Source organism: Aplidium turbinatum, chromosome 7 (assembly GCF_918807975.1).
Source record: "Aplidium turbinatum chromosome 7, kaAplTurb1.1, whole genome shotgun sequence".
Classification (NCBI taxonomy): domain Eukaryota; kingdom Metazoa; phylum Chordata; class Ascidiacea; order Aplousobranchia; family Polyclinidae; genus Aplidium; species Aplidium turbinatum.
In genome coordinates this window covers 4371501-4398755 of record NC_137478.1, presented here as the reverse complement: position 1 = coordinate 4398755, position 27255 = coordinate 4371501, and the positions used below count along the sequence as shown (strand labels likewise).

The following is a 27255-nucleotide window of genomic DNA, read 5'->3' as shown; positions in this document are numbered from 1 at the left end:
CACTGATTGGGCAAGTCAGATGACTAAAGTATGACATAGGTTTGGGAATGACAGAAGATTGACAAAAATTTTGTTAGCAAAGGTTTTATTTTAAAAAATACCGAGCAGGTAAGCGTCAAAAGGGTTTGAGTCGCATAGTTGGCTAATTTAATAAATGGTATTTACCAGGGTTATGGAGTCGGTGGGATTTTGGCGTGTCCGGAGTCGTTAAAAAAAGGGCCGACTAGGACTCCGGTTTGACAAAAACGGTAAACAATAGATTTTTGTTCGCAATAGACTTTTTCAAAATATTGTATTGCGCTTCAAATTCAAACCTTTACCATAAAATAGAAGCGTTGGTTCTTGTCAGTTTTGTGAAAGTCGCTGTTTCAGCTTTGATTAAAAATTTATTGAATTTATTTTTAAAAAATGAAAAAGGACAACATTTCGAAAAAATCTGACAAACCTGAAACCAGAGTCGGAGTCGGCTTGTTATAAACCGAAGAGTCGGAGTCGCATATTTTTTGCCCGACTCTACAGTACAGCCCTGGTATTTATAACTTAATTTGTGTGTAAGACAAGAGTAAAGAGCTATTTCCGTATTAATTTGAAGATATCTTTGTCCTTGTTGAACTGAGAAAGTTTTTTTGAAAACTTAATCTTGGTACTTTCTTATGATTGAAGAGACTTTGAACCACTGACGCAGGACCGGTCACCGAGTTTGACTAAGTGAAATTTCCGATTTTTAAAGTGTTGTTGTCTGGTTTGTGAATTATTCCATCTACTAGGCGCTCCTCAATGAAGAGCTTTCTTGGTAATGTGCTGCTCATGCGCATACCCCGAGATTCGAACCCGCGCCTCTTGATCTTGAAGTTCCATCTGTAGTAAATTCAGACGCTGAACCAACTAAGCTATCGAGGCCATACATTCTGGATAAGCATTAATCATATCCCAGGAGATTTTTGCTTAAAGTTTTTCGCTGCCGCCCGATTTGCACTATGTTACAACCAGTTAACACGCAGCATTTTTTTTAAAGTTTCTATTCACTCTTTTATGTGTCACCATTGAAAAACGAATAAATTAAATTAACCAATATGCTTATTTCCTTTGCCGTAAGGTGTCGCACCGGGTTAAATGCTGAGTAATGATGATGTTCAGACCACAAGCAATGTGTTTGTTGATGAAACAGTAATTTTCAGCTAAAAACAAGTCACAGGTTCTAAATTCAACTGCGATGAGTATGATAAACATGGATGCCATATTTGTTGTCGTTCGTACTGACTTAGATTTTATAAGCCTATATTATATTTTAACAACATTCGACGTAAAATGAATATTGCCATCCCACCCCCCGCAAGTATGGGGAATGTTATTACAAATGTGTTGATGCACTCCCTCTTTTAATAAAGAATTAAATTTCTTATAACTAGAATTTAGTATAATTATATTTCTTGCAGTCAATGCACAAGTTGCTAATAAAGCAACCAACACAAAATCACCTTGCGTTTGTGTGCAGTAAATTTAAACGCGACAAGCCAAACTAAGCATCATCCATCATGTAACACTTTATTACGATGAAACATTACAAATAAAACTGTGTGTCATGCAGCCCTGCGAAAGCATCCAACAAGAAAGCGTTTCACCATAGAATGGGAAAAGCGAGTCATGGCTGAAGCGTTGATGCTCAAAGAAGATGATTCCAGGGAGCAAGATCAATCTTGGCATCCTCTACTCTCAAAAACTAACAAACGGTGAGAATAAGTTTAGAATATTCTTCTTCCTGTTTTCGTGTGAGAGAGGATTGTTCATGCTTCAGGGCAGGTGATGAAAAGGCAGGTGAATGTAGCTTCTGCTATGCATTCCATTTGGCGCCTTGTAAATGGGGCATTCAAAATGACGTGGTCAACAGTTTGTTTCTCCGCAACGCACACGCAGGCTAATGAGAGAGCCAAACCCCACTTGTACATATTGGAATGGAAGCGGCCGACTCTTGTTCAATTTCTATTGGGCTTAGCCCAAGTCGGCCGGGGCAAGTCCATACCAGAGGGGCCAGCCACCGGGTGTTTGGAATGTTTATACTGCTTTCTGATATTATGAATGATAATTTAGTCATTAATATTAGATAAGTTAAATTTCAAGGCAAGTTTGTCTTGCTTTATGATTTATCATGTCAAAGATACAGGGCGTTTATTTTTCAATTCTACACTGAGGTAAGTGTTGTTAATCTGTTGCTTTACCTCGTCGTTACTCAGAACAAAGCTTCTCTTCTCTTTTTAAGATGCAAAAACATCGTCACTATTTTAATTCCTAGAACAAGGAAATAAGCTACAAAATGTAGCCTACTGTAATATCGGTTGAGAAGAAAACGCCAATAAAACCCACTGTTGTTTGTAAGTGTTGCCATGCAGCCCACAGCTAACGTTCTTCTATGCGTTTTCTAAACTTTAATCACACAAGAGTAGCCTAATGCACCTGTAAACGATTTTACTTGAATGCAGTGACGTAGCTGGACAGAAACTTTAAGGGGGAAAATGCAACGTTTCTGGGGGTAACATCAAATGAATTACTATGGTATCAACTCAATAAAATAGTATTAAAAAGTTTTTTGGGGGCACAAAGTAAAATTAGATAGTATTTTGGTTGCCACTCCCCCCCCCCCCCCCGAGCCCTCTTGGTTTCGTCCCTGCTTGAATGCATATTTGTAAACTTAAGATTCCTGTTCTACTGTACTTAAGATTTTTCGTTAATGAACTATGTCAGGTTGTTGCTTTTTCTGATAACCCAAACCCCAAACGCAGTTATGTCATCGAACAGATCCATGTATAAGCTTATTAATTGACAAGGTACGTGTGCAACAAACTTGTCTTGTATGCTGAGGACGTGGGTTTGATCTTGATGGTGAACAAACGAGATCCCTACCCACTACCCAGCAGTTGAACGACGTAAAATTCTTTAAAATTCTATTTTTTATTTGCGTAAAATTCAGCAAAAAAGTCACTTGCGAACATTCAGAATTATCAAAGTGGCACAAAATCTGCATTTGCTGAGATCATAATTTACTTTACGGCAGTAGCGTAGCCAGGAATTTTGAAAGGGGGAGGATTTTAACGAGCCAGCGGCGGGGGTCTGGGGGGCCTCCCCCAGAAAATTCAAAAATTTACTTTGAATTTGGTGCATTCTGAGAGCATTTTCAACAAAAATGTGGGTATGAATATTCCTATAAAATGGTGCTGTCCGGTGGCATAGCAAAAGGATAAGATTATGTTTTCTTCGGCATTTTTCGGAAATAAAGTGAAGTCTCTATGTTTTCTTGTTGCTAATTCCTGGCTGAGATGTTTAAATGTTTGGTATTGGCAAAACTCGCTCTTTTAATGCAGTTTTGTATAAAATTAGGCAATTCTTTTTTAGACTGAAAGCATCAATCTCAATATCGTGACGTCACACGCGTGCCAAAGGGGGGGGGGGGTTGTAGCCCCCGCAAAAAAAACCTTGGCTACGCCACTGCTTTACGGTATGTTTTGTATTCACATCAAACAGCAAATCACGTAAAATAGCGGTTATTTAGTTTAGAAAACTACAGTTTTAACATAACGTTTTGGTAAACTTTATGTTTTTGTTGTGGAAACTGTTCTCTATTAAATTGGAAAGTTGTGCTTCATTTAATAGCTCTGCAAAGAAGGGATTAGAATTTTATTAGCAAGCCGTATTTTTTCTATCGCTGTCGGCTGATGTTTGTCAACCGAGTCAATTCTTCTGTTGCAAAAGGACTTTTCAAATTCTAAACTTCAACTGAGTTCTGTTGTTTGCTTTAGGTGCGGTTTCATACTCTTTAATTCAATTATATTTTTAAAATAGAAATATCGTAAATTAATCCATATTCAAGCCTTTTCTATATATAATAAACGTACCTTGATAACCATCAAGGCCTAAAAACTTAGAATTGGACTTGCTTAGTCACGTCAATATTTTCTTCCACATGAACCAAAATTATAACTGTGTGACGTATCCACCGTGACTACAGCGAATATATTTAGACTCACATAACTTTTATAACATGGCCTAATTATAAGTTACGACTTTGTTTTAGCTGCACTGTAAAACCGTGGTGATTTTTGTGTTAAATATAGTTTATTTTTGTAAACATATTTCTTGTAAGGAGAGTGGGCTGTTTAATGTTTAAGAATTTATTCAGCCAGCAAATCAGTCCTTTTTTTCATTGATTCAACGACTGCTTACGTTAAATCAATGTGAAAAATGCTGATTTGTTGGCTGGTTACTTCTATATCCATCTGGATATTCACGTATATGGTGACAACTTTGTGTATTCTTGTTTGATTCTAAACAACTCTGAATTAAACTTAGTAGCTACAAACAAAACAGGTTTTCAAAGATGTTAAAAAATTAAACCATCAAAAGTGGCAAACAAAAACTCAAAACTACACAACAAACTTTGGATTAGTTGTCTATAGCATGTACCAACTTGTGTTGGTTAAATCTCACAAAGTATTTTTCATTCATTGTCGTGTTTATTACACATGACTGCTGACATATCAATTGTCTAAAACAATTTGGTTTGTGTATCTGTTTAAGTCGTTTTTGATCGACCCAGACAGCAAATCGACCGTTTTTACATTGATTCAGCATCTGCAGACGTTGAATCAATGTAAAAACGGTCGATTTGCTGTCTGTGAAGACAAGTTATATACATATTGAAAATATTTATGAATGAAAAATGTGGCACCGAATGAAGATAAAAGCGTTATGTCATCATCATACTTTCCAGCTGGCAAAACCGGTTCTTTTTACGTTGATTCAATGTCATTTACAATTTCAATAAACGTTGAAGCGACTAAATGTGACAGCTTAGTTTGTTATTTACAGCTATATTTTTATGGGCAAGATACGTAACGAGAATACGATTATTTTATTGGGGTATGCAGGGGTGCATTCCTAAAATTTTTTTTGGGGGGCTCTAACACTTAGCTGTGTTGTTATAGACAAAGTATGTATAAGTAATCGGTGTAGGTTAGCCAACAATGTTTACCTTTTTTAAAAGGAAACACTGTTCAGTATGTTTTTACTTCTGAACATCATGTCGAAAAACAACCCATGCTAAAACATAGCTTGAAGTACAGAAAAAGGTAGAAGCAACAAAATGTGAAAGCGTGGTTGAATCCGATATAAAATTATAAGTTTGAAATTTGGCTTGGTTGCTACACTGCAATCTCCTTTGCTTTTTTTTACTGAGTAGGCCTACACTTGAAACTCGATTTGAATGAGCTAATTCCAATCTCTTAACTCAATTGTAAACTTATTTGTATGAGCCAATCCTAAGCACACTTGCAAAAACATTGACTGCAATAGGAAAGTAAGGAAATGCAATTCTTGAAATGAGCGCTTGTGGTTGCAGATTTGCTATATAAGAACCAATAAGCTGCCAATGTGACAGTTACACTAAAATCTCATTTAGTTATTAACGAACAGTTTAAAAAACTCCAATTACAGCAAAAGCATATTCCAAGTTGGTGCAAACGAGATTACACAAAACAAACAGCCTGTCTGCCAGGTCTTTGGTTTTATGGGCTAAGTTTAAAGCACCACGACAGTCCTTGATTTTAGCCAGCAAACAGTTTTTGCGGAGATCTGAGTTCATTCAATGTGGGCAGCTTAGAATGCTTAACTTGAACATCTACAGCCGACCGATGAGTCTGCAACCACTTCTGAGTTGCCGCAGTGCCATTCCATAAATGAGGAGGTGGTCCATTGATGCTGATGAACAACAATGCTGAAACAAGTGATATGGTCAGCCGTGATCGTAGCTGTGTGATGACCAAGTTCATTTGTGAAAATCCACGTTCGGCTTCAGCAGAACTTATAGCAATCATGTTTAGTACTATACGTTCTTGAGCAACTTTATCGTATCTGGTATATGACAAGGATTGTCAACATACAATCGAAAATCGGAAATAGGAGTGATGACATGAAATCTCTCCTCTATTTTTCGTAATCTCTGCTCCCCTTCTTGCCATGGAACTTCGACTGCAGCAGGCCATAACTCTGGTGCAATAATTTCCAAGCTCTTCACAGAATTTTCATTGTTGGTGTCCACCATCCTGCTTCCAATGTTCTCAACCAAAGCTTGAATAAACTGATTACGATCAAAAGAAGGGTAGGCTAGTCTCTACGTCGAGCTTTGAACTGGTCCAATGTTGTGCCTTTAAAGGAGTAGTTTTTTGTACTTCTGGGACTCAAGTTAACAACTTCATCAAACGAATACTTTCTTTCTTGAATAGCTTTTTTTATTTGAAGTAGAGAATTAACAGTCCATTTGACATGACGATTAGCTACTACGAAGTTGATATTCCCAGTCTGGAGAGTTTCTGACAAAAGTGATAATTGGCGATTGCTATCAACTTATGTTCGTGTTTTTTTGCAGTTCTGTTGTGAGAAAGCTGTTAAAGTGTTACTTGTTCAGTCGAGAAGTTGTTGTTCAGCCAGAAAAGCTGAAAAATGGAAGCTTGAACGAGCCCCCCCTGAGCCCCCCCTACATCAAGCCTTTTCGTTTTTCGGGGGGCTGGGCCCCCCCGAGCCCCCCCCAGGAATGCAACCCTGGGTATAAGTCAACATATCCTTCAATCTTTTTCCAACTTTCCAGCTAATATTGTATGCTGTATGGCTCACCTAAGCTACGATAAGTATAAAAACTTTTATGGGTAGTTTTATTTTATTTTTGTTTCGTAACAATACGGTGACGCGCACCGATACGCGTAAGTATGCGTCTGATATATTAAGTATATATGTCACAAATTGCTACAGAAAACATTCTTGCTATTGTATATCGTCATCACGGGAAAACATACAATAATTCACACTTTTCTAAGATTGCTTACCACACTAATCAATAATTAATTTATCACAACAAGATCGAAACTTTGTTGCCTACTTCTAAGTTTACAAAAGAAACCATATGACGTCATAAGTTTATTGATGACGTTTTACGGCGGCGGAGTTTGTACAAGGCAGTAATATTTATTAGTTTTATAGTACGTTCATGAATATATATTTTTTTTTCATTTTGAATGTTTTATTTTTTATTTATTTGATGATTCACGAAATAAACACTAACTGAAACCAATGCTGTAAACTATTTTTGTCAGAAAATTTTCAAAAACAAAAAACATGTCAATTTTTTTAGACTCAAAGTCAGAAAAGTTATAAAAAATTTTCAGTAAAGAAAATCCAAACGTTTTGATGATAAACCTTTCAACGTCCAAGAACGTGTTTGCCATATTCTGGGAACTACATTTTACCTTAAACTTGTGTTCCTTCTATTTTTAACTACTGCAGTATCATAGCAGATGCGGCCTTTGGTGAACTAGATGCTCAGTTCGTAAATTTTTCCGATTTTCCCTTTGTCGTGCAGTGTCCCAAAGTGTTCGTGGTTGGCTGATTCATGTATCTCGTTGAAAATCAGAAAAACGACCTCATTTTGATAAATGACATTATTGATTTATTGAAACAATTTTGGAAAATTCTGAAAATCTGCTGCGCAACATATTTCAAGCATATCTCAAAAGAGAATTGCTTTCATTTTCTTCATTTCACCTTGTTCTAAATGTTTTAACACAGGAATAGACTAATATGTTTATGAGGTTAACAAAGTAGTCTTCCCCTAACAGAAATACAAATGCTTCCCAACGTGTGGTCAGCTTATAAATCAGTGTTTCCCAACCTTTTGTGGTTCATGACTCCTTTTAGGTGTTTAATACAGCCTGCGACCCCCTTCCTGCTATGTTTTCTATAGATATATAAATTAGAACAAAAATACATTTCAATAACATTTATTTCAATGAACTGGTGAATGTCACAACTTTTAATGCGACGGTTGACTCTGCAACTGCTTGGCCAACTTCGAAATTCGTCGTTGAGTGCTTGTATTGCCAATCTCATATCATCTTCAACTTTCCTTCGATTTCTTGCCTCCGCTTTGATATGGACAAGAGCTGAAAACCCACTTTCGCAGAGGCATGTTGTAGCAAATGGAAATAATATTCGAAAAGCTAGTTCAAATAGTTGTGGGTATGATTTACGCATAGCACACCAGAACTGAGAGAGTGGCATTTCATGAAAAACGTCACATGCGGAAGAATCATTTTCAAGATCATAAAATTGGTCTTGTAAATTCATCTGGAATATCAGCAACATCCAAAGCAGTAGAGAACGGATTTCGTACAAATGCGGAATCTCTTTCTTTGAGCTCAGGGAAATATCGTTCTACTAGAACAAACGATGATAAATTGGCCTACAACCGAATTACGCGTTCTCTTTCGTAACTTGCTACGACATTACTGCATACAAAGTGATTGCTGCAAAGATTTTTTATTATTTCGGAAATTTTTGCGATTTCGAAAATTTTTTATGAATATCTTTGCGACCCTCTTGGGGGTCGCGACCCCCAGGTTGAAAAACGCTGTTATAAATGGAATAAATGGTAGCAATAAAACGCCATAATCCGAATTGTTGTAGAAGAAATAAAATAAATTACTGAAATATTTTACAATTTCGAGTAATTGAATTCGGGAGTCTGAATTTAAAGCATTGAAGTTACACAAACATGATACCGCATTGTCTGAAGATTTCTGATAATTGTTTTTTTCCAAAGAATTCTCTGACAGTCATTTCACGTTTAACACTTTGTTTATGATAAAACGAATGAATAATCTCCAAAAAACTGTGCTGTGTGGGCAATGCAATTGTAACTTCGTAAACGGAACATAAAATGCAAGTTCAACTTATTGTAACTTCAAAACATCAACAACCAGTGGTCTTTGGTGTGTGGTACCGTTTTTGCAAGTATCAAGGTTTCCTAGTTTCAAACTCAGAAACTTTGCAAGAATGGAACCACACACTAATATAATAGCATGTGAAAATTATGCCATCTTATTATCTCATTTTATAGTTTATAATTTATAATGATAGATAGTGGTGGGAATTTGGACTAAAACATTTTAAGAATCCGGAAAATGAAACTTTCCTAAAATACGTCAAACCGGCGTCTAACTGCTGCGCCGGAAGTTATGCAGTAAAAACGGAAACGCTGAAACGCTAGAACGCTAGAACCAAGTAATGAAACTACGCTAGAATGACACAATGGAATAGCTTTTACGTTGTTACCAAAACGATTTCTGTTTACTGAGTGTGGTTTTACATACGGTACATCGAAATTACCTTGACATGCCGAATTCGTTGTGATTACGCTGTGTTTCTGTTTGCTCTGACAATTCACTTAAGTTATTTGGGTATTTCGAACTCGTTCTGTGGACCATGACTTGGTGTTTTTTGCATGCGGTTTGTGATCTGATCGGCCTCTTATAAAATGCTCGCGCAACTAAGATTCCGGCCATATCGTTGCTGTGTGATTAATGAAAAGAACATCGTCGTCGCAAATTTTGAGAAAAAATGTCTTCTACTGTCGGACTCGTAGAACGTTTTAAAGAAACGTAAGTGAAGTTCTGCAATGATTTTGAATATTATCAATAAAGTTTGATGAAAAAAAACAAGTATATTTTAAAAATACATTTTAAAAACATAAAGCATGGAATACAATGAAAGTTTGTTATTTTTTTTTTGGTGACTCTCGTTAGTAATTGTTTAGAAACACAGAAAGTTGGTGAAATGTGTGAATAATTGTTTATTAAAAGTTTTGTTTGTTAGGAGGCTTACACCACACACACAACTCCCCTTTTTTTTTCATTAGACTAATGGCTTTTACCGAACGATGTTGAGATTAGTAATGTTTTATTATGATTATGAATTTGCACTGACACAGACCACTAGCTGTAGCACGGTAGAAACTTATGTTTGTATATCTAAATCTGAGTTCGTTTCTTTTGACTATGCAAGAAGAATAAAATATGTAAAGATCCATGTATGATGACTTGGAATCAATTGGTTAAACCAGTAAATAAGAATAGATTGAAATCAACAAATAAGACAAATAAAATTGTTAGACTTGTAAAAAATTTGATTCAAATAAGTGTTTTCTTTTCAACAAGAATTACCACCAAAAGTCATTGCAAAATATTGTCTTCGCCGACTCTTTTATGTAAACTTTGCTTTACAACTATATACTGAAATAATTTCGTAGAGAAACAATGCTTATCAAGATTCAAGGCAAGATCTACATTTTAATTATTAAAGCAGCAATGCAAAATTAAGATTTAGCCAAAACGTTTTCCATGAATTATTTCATATAAAACTTGCTTTTCAATTTCACTAGAATTTCTGTTAAACATAAATGCTTAAGTGGGTGAATTAAATTGTTAACGTGTTTTTTTGTTTGTTTTTTTCAACAAAATTGTAAGTTTTGTAAATATTATGCTGTTTTCAAAAATTTCCAAACGAGGTTAAACAAATCAAAAAATAAAGAGCCCAAAATGTAGATACCAAACTCATGTTCAGCAAACAAACGTTTCGAAAACTATACTGTCTTCATCTTCAGTGTTATAAATGTAACTTCAGTGTTATAAATAAATTTAAACCTGAGCGGCATCAAGGATTGCTTACATTTATAACACTGAAGATGAAGACAGTATAGTTTTCGAAACGTTTGTTTGCTGAACATTAGTATCTACATTTTGGGTTCTTTATTTTTTGATTAGATTAACCAGGCGTTTCAACCATTTTGCTCCTAGGTTAAACAATTTCTGAAAAATATCTTTCCTGTAAATAGTGGAATTATTACATCATAAGCTCACTTAACAACGTTGGTAAATCGTGTAAGGAAATAAACTTAACAAAATTTGTGTAAAATAATAAGGCCATTTAATTTAACACAAACTTAGGTAACTTATTGTGCAAGCTTCGAAATCACCTTGAACATACGTTATTTTGACTCTATAAAAGTTTAAAAGAGTGAAGCAAATTCTAAATTGAAAAGATTTACCAAAATTCATAGGTAATGTTTAATTGGATGATCGGAACCACTGAAATAAGAAAATCGTCTTTAACAGAATCAGCTCAATCCTACACCATGAGTCGACTTGGCTCAGCCAGTGATATAGGGCATGCAATATTTTATCAAGAATTTAATTTTATAATACAACATTGCTTGACAAGAGAATTCTTAGGATTTTGTTATATTTCTTTTAGAATTTAGACGCAGTCCTTTTTATTTCAAAGTTATACTGAACCGACATACCAAGTGTCACACTACACACAAGTAATCGTAGTTGCTTACTGCCTTAATCAAAGCAGTCCCCAACCCTGAGGTGTAGCTTTCTCCCATATTACCCTATCCCAGTGAAATCATGTTGAAAATTCCTGTTTTCAGCTTATGTTTGCTAATGTTTTGTCCTCCCACTGTGAATTGGTTGCCCCCAGATTATTGCGCTGAGGATGATTTAATTGTTAAAACCCCATGGAGGGAAACAAATTTGTTTTGATGTCACTACAGTTTGAAAAACAGGATAAAGTATTTGAGGAAGAGTAAAATTTGTTGGCATGGTGTTCCTTCTGTTATTTTTGTTTGTTGTTAAGTGCCAGAGATTTTAAGCCTTCACTGATATTAAACTCAGCAATGATAAAGAGCAAAATCAACACATTAAGACCTTTGTTTTACAACCTTTTGTCTTTTCACTAGTGTTTTACACAAAAAACAATTGAAGAAACCGTCCTTGCTAAACTTACTTGTTTGTTCTGTCATTTCCTTTTGTATTTAAAGTGGTTGTGTTTGTCAATTTGTTGTGCGTTGTCTATTTCACCTTGAGCTGTAATAATATTTTCTTGTCTTACTTTCATTTGTTATGTTTTACTTGCTAAAAGCTTATAAATTAGGCCTACCTTGTTTTTAATTTCCAAAATGCTTGTTTTGCTTTCTTTATAAAGTTTATTTTGCTCTTTAACAACGCGTAAACAAAAAACTTCTGAAAATTTTGAAGTTCGAAGAAGTTCATTGTTTATTGGTCTACTCTATTGTTTACTGTGTATAGGTCCATTGTTTGTATATTCTTTAAGTTGTGCAGTACTTAGTTGTTTTCAGATCCTTTTCTTGTTTGTTTATTTTGCTGCGTGATCGAATGGTGAGCAAGTCGAGCCGACACTCCTTAGGGTGCAGGTTCGACTCTTACCAAGGACATGTGGCTGTGTCTTGGCAAGATGTTAATGGAATGCCAAATTGTGAACAGCTGACTTTATGACTGTATAGTCTAACTCACATTTTAACTTGTTTGATCTATTAAAAAAAGGTCTGAACACATTTAAAATAAAACATAATTCTTATAGAGTGGTCTTGGTGATATTTACAATGGTCTTGGTAATAAATTTAAGTAAAAATATCTTTAAGCAAGCTTTTAGGAGGTGGAGGGTGAAAGCTTGTTTCCTCAATCATGTTACCTTTGACATATTCTACCAATCACACAAAGATTGAATGGAGAACTTTCATTTTTCTTGCATAAAAATTTCACTGAACCTCAACAATGTATTAAATTGTTGTGAATTAATCAAAGTGATCGCATAATTGCATCGCAGTGATGTCGATTGCTTGGCAATAAGCGTCATTGTTCATGATGCAACAATTATATACTGTACATGCTTTTGTTCACTTGTTTAGATCATCAGATCTGGATTGCCGTTACATCATTGACAGACCTGCCCACACGGTGGAGCAATTTGAGAAACATGTTTCCGGGCCGGAATTAGAACCGGAAGTGGTCACAATAAGGGACCGGGCAAAACACTGCGCGAAGAGTTTCAACCGAAAGTCTTGTCTAAATGCTTTCTTTGGATTGTTCCCCATTCTTAATTGGATTCCTAACTACAAGATTCGCCAGTGGTTACCAGGAGACCTCGTGGCAGGGTTAACTGTAGGGGTTGTGCATATTCCACAAAGTGAGTTGTAGATACAACACTAAAGAAACTTTAAACATTAGTTCACACATGTAATAGGTCCAGTAAATGCAATATAATAACTGAAAATATGCAATTATTATTATCTTTACTGTGGTTGATTTTTCTTATTCATAAATGCTAATACAGTGCTGTATAATAATGTCAGTTGTGCTGACATCTATTTATATTGTAGGCTAATTTTTGTTTCGATTCAGTTGTGCTGACGAGTTCTAATGAACGAAAACCGGTTCCACAACATAAATTAAATTTTGTTGAAATACTATTGTGAGTGTTAGCCTGGTCAAACGTTGGTTCAGACTTGAAAAAAAAGCTAGGCTATTGATTTGTTAATACAGTGCTGTTTATGTTTTCAGGTATGGCTTTTTCTTTATTAGCCGGTCTTCCCCCTGTATATGGTCTATACACCTCATTTTACCCAGTTATTCTATACACACTGATGGGAACTTCCAGACACATATCCGTTGGCACATTTGCAGTTACAAGTTTGCTTACTCAATCTGTGGTGGTGAGGTTGGTACCAGACGAAGTGCCTTTAGCTATGGATTTTGGGAACATCAGCTCGGTAAGGAATTGCAAAAGGCAGAACATTAATTGCAACAAAACATCTGTTTTGTAATTTGGTTTTGATCAATTTACTGTTTATTTTTATAACAAATAAATTGCTATAAGCTTGGTTAGGTTTTGTCTTTTATGCTGCTCCAGAATTTCTTTCTCCTCAAACAGCATAATGTTTTTGACAAATATATGAACTGATAAATGAAAAAAATGTGTATTCAGCTTATGAGTTTGAACGGTTTTCCTCAGCAGCTCATGGATGGAAAATATATCTTATGCTCCATACAGTATACCTATTGCCGTCGTCTTGCTATCAATCGGATTGAAATTGATTAAGGTCTTTTTGCAATAACGCAAATCAAACAAAAAATAAGTGACTTGCAGCTATTTGCACAAAGCATGTAACCAAGCAAGAGTATAAACACAAAGACCGCTTCGTTAGCAGAAGTAGGCTACCAAAAGAAATTTTCTTTTCAGTCTCTCTTCGGAAATGAGCTGCGTAAAGCTTTTAAAAAGGATAAAAAGATTTTCACCATTGCGTCTTCTTTAACTTGTTTGAAGTTGAACATTGGTTAAATAGTGATTTATCTAATAATAATAATTTGACCTCAATTTTTGCATTAGGTATTGTAGGCTTCAGTCTCACTACATTTTATTGCGGTACTCAATTAAACCAAGCCTTTCCACGCCCTGAGTAAGCGTCTATTTGTTGATAACTAAGTGTTAAATCACTTTCAAATCGCAGAAAATAATTTCTAATTTGTTAGCTTCACTGATGTGATTTTTAATAATGAAAATAGGTTTCAGGGCTAATTAAACTTTAACAATAACTATATTCATGCTTAGAAGCAAAAATGTTTGGAAGGCCTGGTCAACCTAAGCAAAGAATAAACAGTTCAAAATGTAGATGCTAAACTCTCTGGTCAGCAAACGATTGGAAAACTTGATTGTTTTTATCTTCATTGTAGCACTGAAAACGACAACAATCTAACCTTCCAATCGTTTGCTGAACTTGTTTAGTATTTTCAGTTTAGACTTTTCATTTTTTTTAATGTTCAGGCCATTGTGTACCGGTTTGCTCAGTAACTGAAATAACAATTGATTTTTTGGAGAAAGAAAAGTCTTGTCAAAAATGCTTATGTTGGTCTTGCTTGCTTACCTAACTTGTGCGATTTACCTCACAGACACCTCCCGACATGCCAACAGAAGCCAGCATTCTTTCTAGCATCGAAGCTCGTAAAGTTGTTGTCGCTTCTACACTAATGTTTCTCATGGGCATATTCCAGGTAAAACTGTATTGTAAGAAGTTTTCTAAGAAGTTTTGTACAGCACCGTAACATAAAAGCAGTGATTAAATTGCAGCTGATATCTCAGAGGAAAGAGAAAATACAGTAGACAAATTTTTTTACCATGATTAAATCTGTAATAAGCAGAATTTTTTTCACGTTCTCAAAGTTTGGAATGTGTCATGTTACAGCATTATCAGTGCTGCAACAACGATGTACATGATAATTCATTCTATATAACTATCGTGAATATCTGCTACGACAACACTTCCACTTTCACCACAATTCGAGGACCACGGTTTGAAAAAAATCTGTGCCAGGAAATCTCACATCACACAGATTAGCTAGCAAGGTTTTGGATTTTAAGAGCTAAAAAAAATCTGTAAGAATCATTAAAACGTTATTCCCTCCGTTGTTTAGCTCGCTTTTGGGATGCTTCGATTGGGCTTCATAACAACCTATCTCTCTGAGCCTCTCATCCAGGCTTTCACGACCGGAGCAGCTTTACACGTTGTTACATCACAAACTCCCTCTATACTTGGAATGAGAGTTCAATCATTCAGCGGCATTGGGTCGTTTTTCAGAGTAAGATCACGTCGGGCTCATTTTTGCTTAAAGTTTAAATTAAACCAAAACCTTTGAGCTCGCTTTAGAAGAGCATGATGGGGCTAGTTGGCCAGTAGATTTGGCTTGGTCACACGCACACTGCCCGCTCCCTATGATAAACCGTCGAATATTTTTTGTTTTAATTTGCTCTAGAAGAGCATTATTGTCTACTTCTTGCACTGCACTGTATGAACAAAAAGTTGGACAAAAATAACTAATTGCCGCTGCTGCAAAATGTTTAAAATGGGTTACGATGGCCTGAGCATTTTTTATCGGGAACAAGTGTTTATTTTGTATTGACTTGCGGTCTTACGGGGCTAAATAACATGAAAAAGCGTGCAAATTGGCAGATATTAAATTGCTTTAAAGTTTCGAAACTCTAAAGTCTAAACTAAACCGGTTATAAAATAACATTGCGTCACTATTGGAACTCTAGCTCTACCAAACGGTGTGTCGATGTGTTTTTTAAATTCCATCAGTCTGCACTGTTTAGTGAGTGACGCAATCATCGTTCATTAGTGTCTTCATCCATACACCGTAACTCATAAGGTAAAAAATATAACCATCGGGACCCTGTGGTGATTCTTGCTTCAATTCTCGCTGTTGTTTCACATTCCAACGGACATATGTTCCATTTGATGTCTTTTTCCAGAATTGGATTGAGATCTTCAAGAACTTACCAAACACTCATGTTCCAACTCTGGTGGTTTCCATAGTCTGCATCATCCTCCTCGTCATTGGAAGAGAGATCAACATCAGATACAAGTAAGCGATACGTGGTGTTGCATCACTTATGACGCCATTATTACGTAATACCAGTATATCGTCAGTTTGACTAGGCCTACTTCCATCGTAAAATATTGTTTTTTTAAATCTATTTTTGCACAAAACAAGTATATGCTATAGCCTATATTAGCATATATTTTAGACGAAAACAGAATAATTTTAGAAAATACATAGGACAGTCAGTTTAATCGGTCGCTTAAAAGATCCACTGTTGATGCATCTAACCCTCAATGTTTGACTTCTGCAGAGAGAAAATGAAGATCCCAATTCCCAATGAAGTTATTGTGGTTGCTATAGCAACCTTGAGTTCCCATTTTGGAATGTTCCAACAGAACTTTGGAATCGTGATCGTGGACAACATTCCCACAGGGTGAGTGGGTTAGCATCACCATCTTGATCTTTTGATAATCTTAAGATGATGATGTTTTGTGCAGTAAATCAGTCAAATTGTGAAATACCAAGGTCTGAAGCGTAAAACATCTCAATTTATAAAGTGTGGTTTCGTTTTAGTCGGGTGACTTGATCGTTGGCTATAATAAGGACCTGTGCCATGTGGAAGTCATAACAGAATTAATGTGTTTATTAAATATACTTTTTCTTGGGATTAAATTGTTATTTCAAGAAAATTTCGGTTTATGAGCATATCTGATCTGCATTTGACTGAAAGACTTGCTTAACCTATGTTATCTTGAAGTGGAGAAGCACTTTAATTGCCCAGCATGACTATTTCTAAGCTTTAGCTAATAATAAACAATTCTTGCACTGACCCTTGATTTGTAGAAGCTTAGTTGCTCTGGCGCAACGTGTGGACATGTAAAAAAACGAAAACCGTATCTAAGCCACAATTTTGGCATGAACTTATTTAGATGTTTTACTCTCTTTAATTTGACCGCTGCTTTTATTTTGGTCGTCCATTCATTTCTAGACTTCCACCCCCACAACTTCCAGACTTTTCGATTCTCGGCAATATTGTTGGAGACGCATTTGCGATTTCTGTAGTTGGTTTTGCTATAAGTGTGTCCCTGGCCAAAATGTACGCTCACAAGCATGGCTATTCCATTGACTCTAATCAGGTACATAATTTACATTGATTCTAATCAGGTACATAATCTACATTGGTTCTAGGCAGGTTGGCCTACATGGTTTCAAAAGTAGCTAAAATGATGAACGAGAGTTACTTTGCATATTTGTGTTTTAACAAGAAGTTTTGAATGTAACTAATGCGGCGTAAACGTAAACGTAAACGTTAACGTAATGTAATATAATGCGGCGTAAACGCGCCAACACAACCGAAGCATCTTCCATGCCCATTGCGCAAATGTGGGTATAAAATGATAAACTTTTCTTAAATAAAACATTTCTTAATTATTACATCAAATATTGTTATTACTTTCTAAAACCTCTAAAGCCTGTTTTACCCTAAAAGAGGGATCATTAGAAGGTCCTTATTCAAATTAAATATTTTTACATCTGTAAATATTATAACATCTGTAAGTTTACAACAAATTTCGTTTTAAGAAACTAAGACAAACTTTGAAATTTAAATAAAGTAAACAATATCACACCAAATCAGAAGAATCGGTTTATTTAATATTAAATAAACCGATTCTTCTGATTTGGTGTGATATTGTTTACTTTATTTAAAATGTTTTGTCACACCGTGCATCCCAGTGGATCATCAGTTGAATTATAGGAAAATTTGATGAAAAGTTTAGGAACGAAGTTTTGTTTTGGAATTTGAAATTTAAATTCGCAAGTTTTAATGAGTAGGCCTATCAACGTCTCTATGAAGAAACTTATGTTATGTAATTTTCCATCTTCAGGAACTGGTTGCATATGGAGTGTCAAACATTATTCCTTCCTTCTTTTCTTGTTTCCCCAACGCCGCAGCTTTGGCTAGGTGCGTCATCCAAGAAAACACTGGAGGAAAGACACAGGTACAAACCTTGTAATAAGTTAATCTGGTCACTGGAACTACTGAGTCGTCATAATCAAGCCCACGCCCGGTGGTGGAAAATTTAGATTAAGTGGACGGAAAGGCAAGGAAGCCAATCTTCGTGTCCACCTTCAATCGTGTCTTTAAGTGTCTTGCCTAAGACACAGTCGCATGCTCATTGCTCATAAGCGGTGTCGAATAGGCGCCATTTTGAGTGCCGTACCAGAGCTTCCCATCACTCGCTAATGCAGCACTTACTGTAGAACAGCTGCTTGATTTGCTGAAATTCATTCCTCGTGTTAGACTCATGGCAATCATGCTGAAGACCAAACTGGAATAAGTTAATTTCTGTATTTGCGATGGACATGTACGGTAACATTGACAGGCCACGTCACAAGCGAAACGCTATTATACTGTTGGCAAAGAATGCGTTTTAAGGAGTCATGATTTATGTAGTTACTTATCTTGGTACAGTTGGATGTGTTTGCAATACATTTGTAGTCTGTGTAATAAAACATGCACCGTATTGTATAACATAACACACATTTAGAAAGTGTTAATTTATTGAACAAAAATATAGCTTACTTACTTAGCTTTAGCTTTACTTACCAAGATTTTGAATAGCGGATTACATTTGATTATGACGTTTGCATGACGTATTAATAGGTTGTCGGGATTGTTTCTGTCGTCATAGTCTTGATAACCATCCTGGTGTTGGGGCCGATATTTGAACCTCTCCCGCGATCTGTGCTCGGTTGCATCATAGTGGTGGGACTCTTTGGAATCATACAACAGTTCTCGATGCTAAAGCCCATCTTCAAAATGTCTAAAGTAGATTTTGTAAGTGATTTGGACAGCTAAGTATATTTTGCTCCAAGTCATGCTTCAATCTCAATATGATCATGGCAAATTTAATGAAATGCCGAGTTTCCTGTTTTATGTCATTCTAATGTCATTGTAATGCATTATATTGTAAACAGCAACGTTGAAAAAAATTTGCTTATGAGTTAGGACAGAATCATCGCGCTAAATATCTACCTACACAACTCACTTTTATTGAGATTAGGTGCTGTCAAATGAGCTCTCGGAAGTTAACATAGGTTTTTAAATATTTCCTTTTCTTCAATCAGATACATTTCAGTTGCTATTCTTTGACATCGTAAACTCTAATTCATTGTTAATATTGATTGGTATTGTCATAAATAAAATCGTTTTACTTCTTGGAGATGTATGACAACTTATAAGAACAAAATGGCTGAAACATTTGCTCAATCCGCATCAAAGAATAAAATTCTGGTGCAGAAAGTAAAATACAGTACATAGCAATTAATGTTTCAAACACCAAACTGCTAACCTTTTTATAATTTTTTACTCGGGAATTTGCTTTGATTAATAGCCCAAATGTACAAGTTTAACGTCAAGTCACAGTTTCAAAATTATGCCAAGTAGTTTTTAAAGACATACCTCAAGTTAAGTTTCACAATCTTTACCAGGCCAAGTCTGTTTTGAAAATTTAATTCCATGTCCTCAGTTTATTATCAAATACTTTAATTTTCAATTTTAGTTTCTTAAATATATTTTTTTGTTTAGCTGGTCTGGATTGTGACATTGGCAGCCGTACTTGTCCTTGGAGTCGACATAGGACTACTGGCTGGGGTCGTATTTGCCATGTTCACTGTTATCGTGCGGACACAGAATCCCAAATGTGAGGTTTTGGGGAGCGTTGGTGGGACTGATATCTACAGAAGCTGTCACGGATATTTATCAGTAAGTGATTGGATAATTTTAATATTTGTATTCAAAGCAATCACCTACGATGCTTATGTTTGATGAAAATTTGCTTTAGATATTTTGTTGTTGATTTTGGTCGTGTGCAAGGTGAGGTGAAACGAAGCAGTATTTTGAATTTTTGGAAAATTCGAGTAGCACATTTTCATCAATGCTTTTTTTATTACTTTTTTTCTATTATTGTAAAATGCGTTTAACTTTATCTCATTAAATCAAAATGAAACATCGAAAAGTTAAACGGCTAAACCACAAGTTGGTGGTCATGAAAACGAATTGGAATTTACTTTTTACTTGACTGTACCATGGCCACCTAAAGATACGGCCTGAATTGTCACATTTTGCAGAAATTTCCAGGTTTTTCTAACTTTGGGCAAACGTTTAAATAAATTTTTCTAAAAATTAGATCTTTACGCTTTCTTTATTCTTTTCCCCAGATGACACAATAGGTTTTAACATTCTCACATGTTGAAAAACAAAGAAAATTTGATTTCGAAGATTTTAGTCAGACTGTTAATTTTCAATAACAGTCTGATTTTGTGTTTTTCAACTTACTTTTTCTCATTTGCTACTGCTTCCCCAAGGCAACAAAAAAGTTTTATGTCATTAGGAAACCGCAAAAAGTAAAAACATCTCAAAAAATATCAGTCAAGCACTAGCAGTAGCTGTAATCAAAATCTGCAAAATGTGACAAATCAGGCCGCATCTCCAGGTGGCCATGACTGTACGGATAATAACTTATTTTCAGCTATTTGGAGACGTATTTTTGTTGCATGTAGTTGATCGGTCTTAATTCAAATTTTCATTCATAACTTTTCTGATATGACGAAAGTTAAAACTATGACGTCATGTTCAGGCCGTCCCCCACCCAGGCGTCGTTATTTTCAAGTTCCACTCAGTGCTTTATTACGCAAACAGAAACTTCTTCAAAAAGAAATTGCTCCAAGCTACGGGGGTAGATCCAGGTATGAGAAACGTGGATTAGTTTTGAGTTTAAACAACCCAGACAACAAATCAGTCGTTTTTACATTGATTCAACGTCTGCAAAGTCTACGTGACGTTGAATCAATGTAAAAAGCGACTGATTTTCTGTCTAACTTTAGTCATAAGCCCGCTTGGCAAATCAGATGCTGTTTTACAGTGATTTAACGTCTTTTCAAAATTGCATATTCAGTTTCAACAAACGATGTTTTGCGTCATTATCAATCTGTGCTTTAGCGCCAACTGGCGGTGTTTAAACCAATACATTTCATCGCATTGTGGCACTAACGTGCAGGTTAATATTGTTACATCATTTCAGATGTTGAAATTTCGTTGAGAAAAGAAGAAGCAGAAAAAGCTGACTCACCTGACAATACTCCACCATGTGGTTGTATGCAATTTGGGTGAGCAATTATTTGTTTCTTGCTGTAAAGGATTCTTGATCGAAAATTACTTATTTTCGAATCACAAAAATCTTATCTCAATGTTTCGTAATGTTTTTGTAAGCTTACTTCTTTGGGAAGTTTGCTTTCTTGTAACAGCTTTGAACTACCGACACAGCTGCACTCACTACGGTGTACATAACTGTACCTAAAGAGGAAATACATTGACAATAATAACTTCAAGTTGCAAGAAATAATTTTCTCCAAAGCTTTCCTCAAAAGCAACAATTTCTATGTATTTGTTAACTTTCCCTTGCCAACTCTGAAGCGTCTTGCACCCCAGACGGCAAAATCCGTCGTTTTTAACGTCTGCAGACGTTAAATAAATGTAAAAATGACAGATTTTCTGTCTAGGGCGTTCGCATTACTGCTACCATTATCACAAATCAACAAAAAATACTTGTGCCAGTAGAAGGACACGTTAACATTAACGCCAAACTAATATTTGTCTTTTTTTCTGGTTTTGTTTAGCGGCTGCACAAAGGCTGATAGTTATGAGATGGATGTCGAAGGTAGTGCGCCACCTAGCGGTAGAGAAGATGCTGTTTGTCCTCATGAACAAAGAGCGAAAAAGCAAAATGAAATCTTTCACACACTGATCATCGATTGTTCGGCTTTCACCTTCATCGACCTGGTTGGGATGAAGACGCTGAAAGCGGTGAGTTCAATGTCCCATCATCAGGGGAGCTCAAATTTTTCTAGTCACATGTTGCAATTTTCTTTTTGCGCACCTTGCGGGTCAAATTAAAATCTTCACTCATTTTCCCTTGAACGTCGGCCTAACCTTTAAAATTTTGTATTCTAAAGCTCAGACGGGGGCCACAGATATTGTTCCCACGGGTGGCTAAAGATAACTTGCGTTTAACCAAAGATATTTTGAACTGAAAATCAAGATGGCAACTTTCATGCATACTGCTAATCCAGTATCATATAGCATTGTCAGTTTAAATGCATGATATGATGGTTTATTATGTTAAGAAGACGTGTGGCAATCGGACAGCATTACTTCATTTTTTGTAACATGTTTCAGTAGTTTCATTTAGGCGTTTAAGATATTTAAAAGCTGAAAATCCCTTTTTGCATCGCTAACGCGTTGATTATGTGCAAAAAAGACTTACGAGTTGATCAGTTGATTTTTATTTTCAGCTGTGCAAAAGCTACAAAGACATTGGTGTGAACATGCTTCTAGCAAGCGTCACAGGTAAGCAACTGACCAGTGAATTGCACTTTGAGCAGTAATAGTGTCCATTGTCTTCAACACAGTACTGAAAATATTATGTCAAATGATTGTTAAGAGATTATCAGTTGACTAATTGATCACTAGGCAATGGTTACAATACTAAAATTATTGCCGAATCCTTGTTATCTGGCTGGCACGTCTGTTTGTCACCAGAAACGGTGGATATTTTCTATGCGTTTTACATCATAAAATTCCCAGTTCACATACCTAAGCTCTGATGTATGCTCCATGTGTAATCTCCCAAAAAATTCTCTTGTTCTGCTGCAACTGTAGAAGCGCAGCTTATCAAAAGTATCGCGTCTTGAATCTAAAAATACAAACCACGAGTTGAATTTTGCACTCATATGGCGGCAATTGCAATATAAATGTTCCTAAACCGCAACCCACACTGTCTAAAAATGATGAATAATAAAATGCTTTAATCCATATTTTGAGAATCCAAGTGTCGCACAGTTTTACATAATTCCTCCAACACTTTTCCAGGGAACGTCAGATGTTCATTACGAGCGGGATCCTATTATGATGTAGCAGGTGCCCACAGTGAGTTTCTCACTGTCCACGACGCTTCTGTGTTTGCTCTGGGAACCCAACAAAAGGACAGGTTTGTACTGAATGGAATATGGAATATATGGAATATATGAAAGCAAAATATGGAATATATGAAGCAAAATTCAAGATTTTACACAAAATAAATCTGTAAGGAAACGATGTGTGTTGAAACAACTTAAGGAAAGAAAAGTTTATCAAATTTATATGTTGATAGCAAGATGTTCAAACTTTATATGGTTTGTGGTATTCAGACTTGTATCCGGTAATTAAAGATTAAGTTAAATAGCAGGCAAGGAAGTCAATCCTTGTCTCTACTTTCAATATGTCATTTTGTGTGCTGCCAACACACAACCACTCTTGATCGGTGTTGAACCGGCGTCCTTTTAAAGGCATACTAAATGAAATTTTCAAACGGGAATTAAGCATTAAAATGCGTAAACTGAACACTCAAGAATACATTTCATAAAAAATTACTGAAAAACAATTGTTTTTAATGGCGCTGGCAAGGCGCAAAGTCCAGTGTTTTATTTAATTTTTATTACAGCTTCGGTAGAGAGTTTGTCTTGTTGAACCATAGGCATACGAAGCCGAGCAACGTTATCAAGTTTAACATATTTAAAGATTATTATATTTACAAAAAAACACAAAACTACGCAACAATTAAATATCGAACGTTTTCGACATCACAAGATGTCCTCTTCAGGAATAACATACATACAACTTAACTACATCTGAATAAAATACAATGGTTAACTAAATCTATAAACAGGAAAAAACAAAAACTGCACACTGCAAAAAGCAAAACTAATTTTTATTTTTTGCAAAATGACCAAGAAGTGGAAAAACTGCTCGAGAATTACGTCACCAGCAACTAGCAGTAGCATTATCAAAAGTGTTTTCGCGCGTTGATTGGAAAGTTCAGAGGTGTTGCGTTCCAAGAATTTTCACATTGATTCAACGCCTGGACACGTTGAATCCATATAAAAAATGGTGATTACTCCACGCCTTCTGAATTGCCTAGCTGAAATCGTTTCACATGCCTTTGTGGAATTTGCCTTCAAAAACTTGTTTTTTTACATTTTCATTTTACATTGATTGAAGGCCTGAATACGTTGAATCTATGTAAAAGAAGCTGATTTAGTGTTTGAAGAACAAGATCTGCCATTTGAAACTCCGCAGTAAAAACTCTTGCCCGATCAGCTGATTGCTAGTCGCTTGTGATGTAGACTGTATAATCGCACGCTTCGCTGCTCAAGCCCATTCCGGTTTTGAAACCTCTGACAAAAGCACGCGCGCAATGGTGGTCAGACCGCAATGGGGCTAAAGTTTTTTCAAAATCGTTTTATGGTAGCATGTTAAACACAAAGAACGTGGAAAACCGCCAAGTCAGGTTTTTCTTTTAGTATGACTTTAAGCGTCATTTGCGAGTTCTTGCCGTACATCTACGTAGTTGGCATGGAACGCATCATAACATGATAGTTGCATGACAGATTTAAAACGTGATTTCTAAAATTTTACTTTATTTTTTCAGCTCATCGGAAAGCTCCCCTACTCCTTTATAAGAAGGGACACCCCTCTATGTATCCTGTCGTTATTTATATTCATATGCAATCAAATGTATAGCAAGTTGTAAGAATATGATTGTGGTACTTACGTTGTATAAACGCATAATAATGTTACATTAACACTGGTACTTTTCGACATCTTGTACGTGCTATTTTGTATTCTTTCATATGACTGCCACACTGTCGCTGAGTTTATGCTCAAGTATTGGCCCTCACTATAGAGACAATTTTGTGCTTGAGAACTGTCGTAACTTATTAGACCTATAAGATATTTTGTATCATGTTTTTCTATACCTATTGTGCTGTAGCCAATTGTACACTAACGGCATCAGTGTATTCAACTTTATGTGTTATTAATGTTTATCATACTGGTTTTGCCATGAGGATCGACCTTTTCGTACTGTATTTGATTACCTTTCTACAAAACTACTCATCAATTCAATGTGTTTGTCTGTTTCACTTTTGACTGCAAACGTTTCAGATCTTTACGTTGCCTTCAAAGCTTCTGGTATTGAAGGGAATTTAAGATTTGTTTAGTAACACGTGTACTTTGCCACCGTACTTTCAAATTTCACTTTATATTGCGCATCGGGACTTCTGCCCAGCACTTTGGAGTCTATTGAAATATCGAATGATGTCAAATTTCTACCCTGCTTCACAATCGACGTCAAATAAACGTTTTACGCGAACCAATCTGATGGTTCTGACATTACTCTCCCCTATAGGGCCCCATCCCGGCAACAAGACTTCAACAATCGGAAAACTTCACTCTGCCAATCTTGGTAACCGGCCCTGCATCAAAAGCCTCTACAAGTATGCGAAACTACAAGGAATAACCTATCAAGGCTTTGTCAGTCCGAGGATAAAGATTCAAAACCAACCAACCAAGTTGGTCTTTCAACAACCCGGTATTGCAGCTAAAAGCGAGCTACAGCACATGGGGCATAGTTTGGTAAACCTCTATGTTGCGTCACTTATTGTACTATTGTTAAATATGAGTCTCCTACAAGTCAGCAGTTGTGAACTGAGCAAGCGACAACTGAACAAGTGACAACTGAGCTAGCAAATTTCAGCAAGTGGCTGAAGTTGGTAAATGATGAAACTGAGCAAGCCACAAGTCAGCAAAATGAGTTTGACAAGCGATGACCAAGCACTCCCAACGTGAACACGTAAATCTTATTTGCTGACATGGCAGTAGCTGAAATGAACTTGCTGAGTGAAGCACTTGCTGAGTTATTGCATGTTGGTCCGACGACCGTTAAATATACTCGATGGTAACGACATCAAGTGTTCTGATTGAGAGTCAGTTGAAGTTGTTTTTTTTCTCACCATAAAGCGCTGTTTACACTAGTGTGCCAACTACTCTGTTATCCCTGATGAGCCTATTTCACCTAACAAAAGCAGTTCATGATTGCGTCGACCATGGAGGGTTACTGTTGTCGTCAGGTGTTGATAATGAGAAGGGCCCTGTAAACCGCCCCTGTGGCATCTGGCTGGGAGGGGAGGTCCCCGATCTCTAGCGATTTGTGGAAATAGTCAAATCCGCTTAATCGGACCACATCGAAACCAATCCATACTGGTTCGATTAAGCATGAAAAATAAGTTTCACTATTTTTGCGTGTTATTAACGTCTTTTGCTGCCAGTCTTCCGTGTAGTGCGGCTTCAACTCCTGTCCCGCGTTGTTTAATCCGCAAAAGATATAGGAAAATAAACTAAACACTAAACTGACACGACCAACAATCATCACAAGAAAGTGCTGCAAAAAAGGCGGTCATTAAAAAAAAATGCATTTAGGGTCTACTGTCTTTTGGCGTTATCACGGGGTTTTGTAGATTTTGGTTCCGTTTGATTTTATTTCAAACAAAATAATCATCATTTCTCGCTGAAAATTTCGTTAAGTGGTGCTAATTAGTCATCAGTTTTAGGCTACGTTTGGTCTTGTTTCAACTTGTAAATAGGTTGGGCTAAAATATACAATATATCTGGCAACCTTGCCACTAATAGCTTTGTATAAACATAGCACAATGCCCAACATCAACTCTTGACGTGCTATCTCACAGAACACATGTACAAAAAGCAATAAACTACACAATGTACAAAAAGCGAACGAACACATGTACCAAAAGCAATGGTCCGATTAAACTGAGTACATTGTACAGAAAAATCGAATTAGATTCGGGACTAGCAAAATCGGTCCGATTAAGCCGGTGGCCGGTTGAGCGAGGTTGACTTATTCCGTTCAAATTCTCAAACAAATGCTAGGTCTGATACTAACTGGTGGTTGGCATCCACATCGCTGGTTCTGTTATGCCTTGGTTCAATTCCCGGTCTGGGTATGTTATTTTAAATACATAAAGTTGTGGCGTTGGAATAAGATGCAATAAAAAAAGAGCACCAAATTAATTTTTAGTGTCTTTGAAAATACAAATATCTTGACCGCAAGATGACAGCAAAGAGCATTGTATCCAACAAGTTCGCATTGCTGATCACCAAAGACTGAACTTTCGCTATGAAAATTTTTAATCTTTTCCTCAGATTTTAATTTCTGTCAAGAGTAAAACGATTGACTTTTTCAAACTGTTAATCCTTTGACTAGGAAAGCTGCCTTCGAAGGCTAAGTTTGGTACTTTTTGC

The 27255-nt window shown here is 36.2% G+C and overlaps 1 protein-coding gene across 2 annotated transcripts; it reads left to right on the top strand.

Moving 5' to 3' along the window:
* LOC145774127 (prestin-like) lies at window positions 1–25780 on the top strand. Of its 2 annotated transcripts, XM_082585284.1 has the most exons (18): window positions 1–108; window positions 1589–1730; window positions 12590–12867; window positions 13242–13450; window positions 14628–14729; window positions 15150–15314; window positions 15988–16100; window positions 16369–16491; window positions 17047–17194; window positions 17945–18058; window positions 18724–18897; window positions 19648–19824; window positions 20699–20807; window positions 21143–21227; window positions 21738–21924; window positions 22413–22467; window positions 22990–23107; window positions 24587–25780. In XM_082585284.1, exons 2-18 carry the CDS (start codon window positions 1645–1647, stop codon window positions 24615–24617), a joined length of 2274 nt encoding a protein of 757 aa, XP_082441410.1. In that variant the 5' UTR covers window positions 1–108; window positions 1589–1644; the 3' UTR covers window positions 24618–25780. The 2 variants fall into 2 exon arrangements, with proteins under 2 accessions (XP_082441410.1, XP_082441411.1); XM_082585285.1 differs by lacking the exons at window positions 1–108; window positions 1589–1730 and adding an exon at window positions 9397–9479.
* The last annotated feature ends 1475 nt before the right edge of the window (window positions 25781–27255 follow it).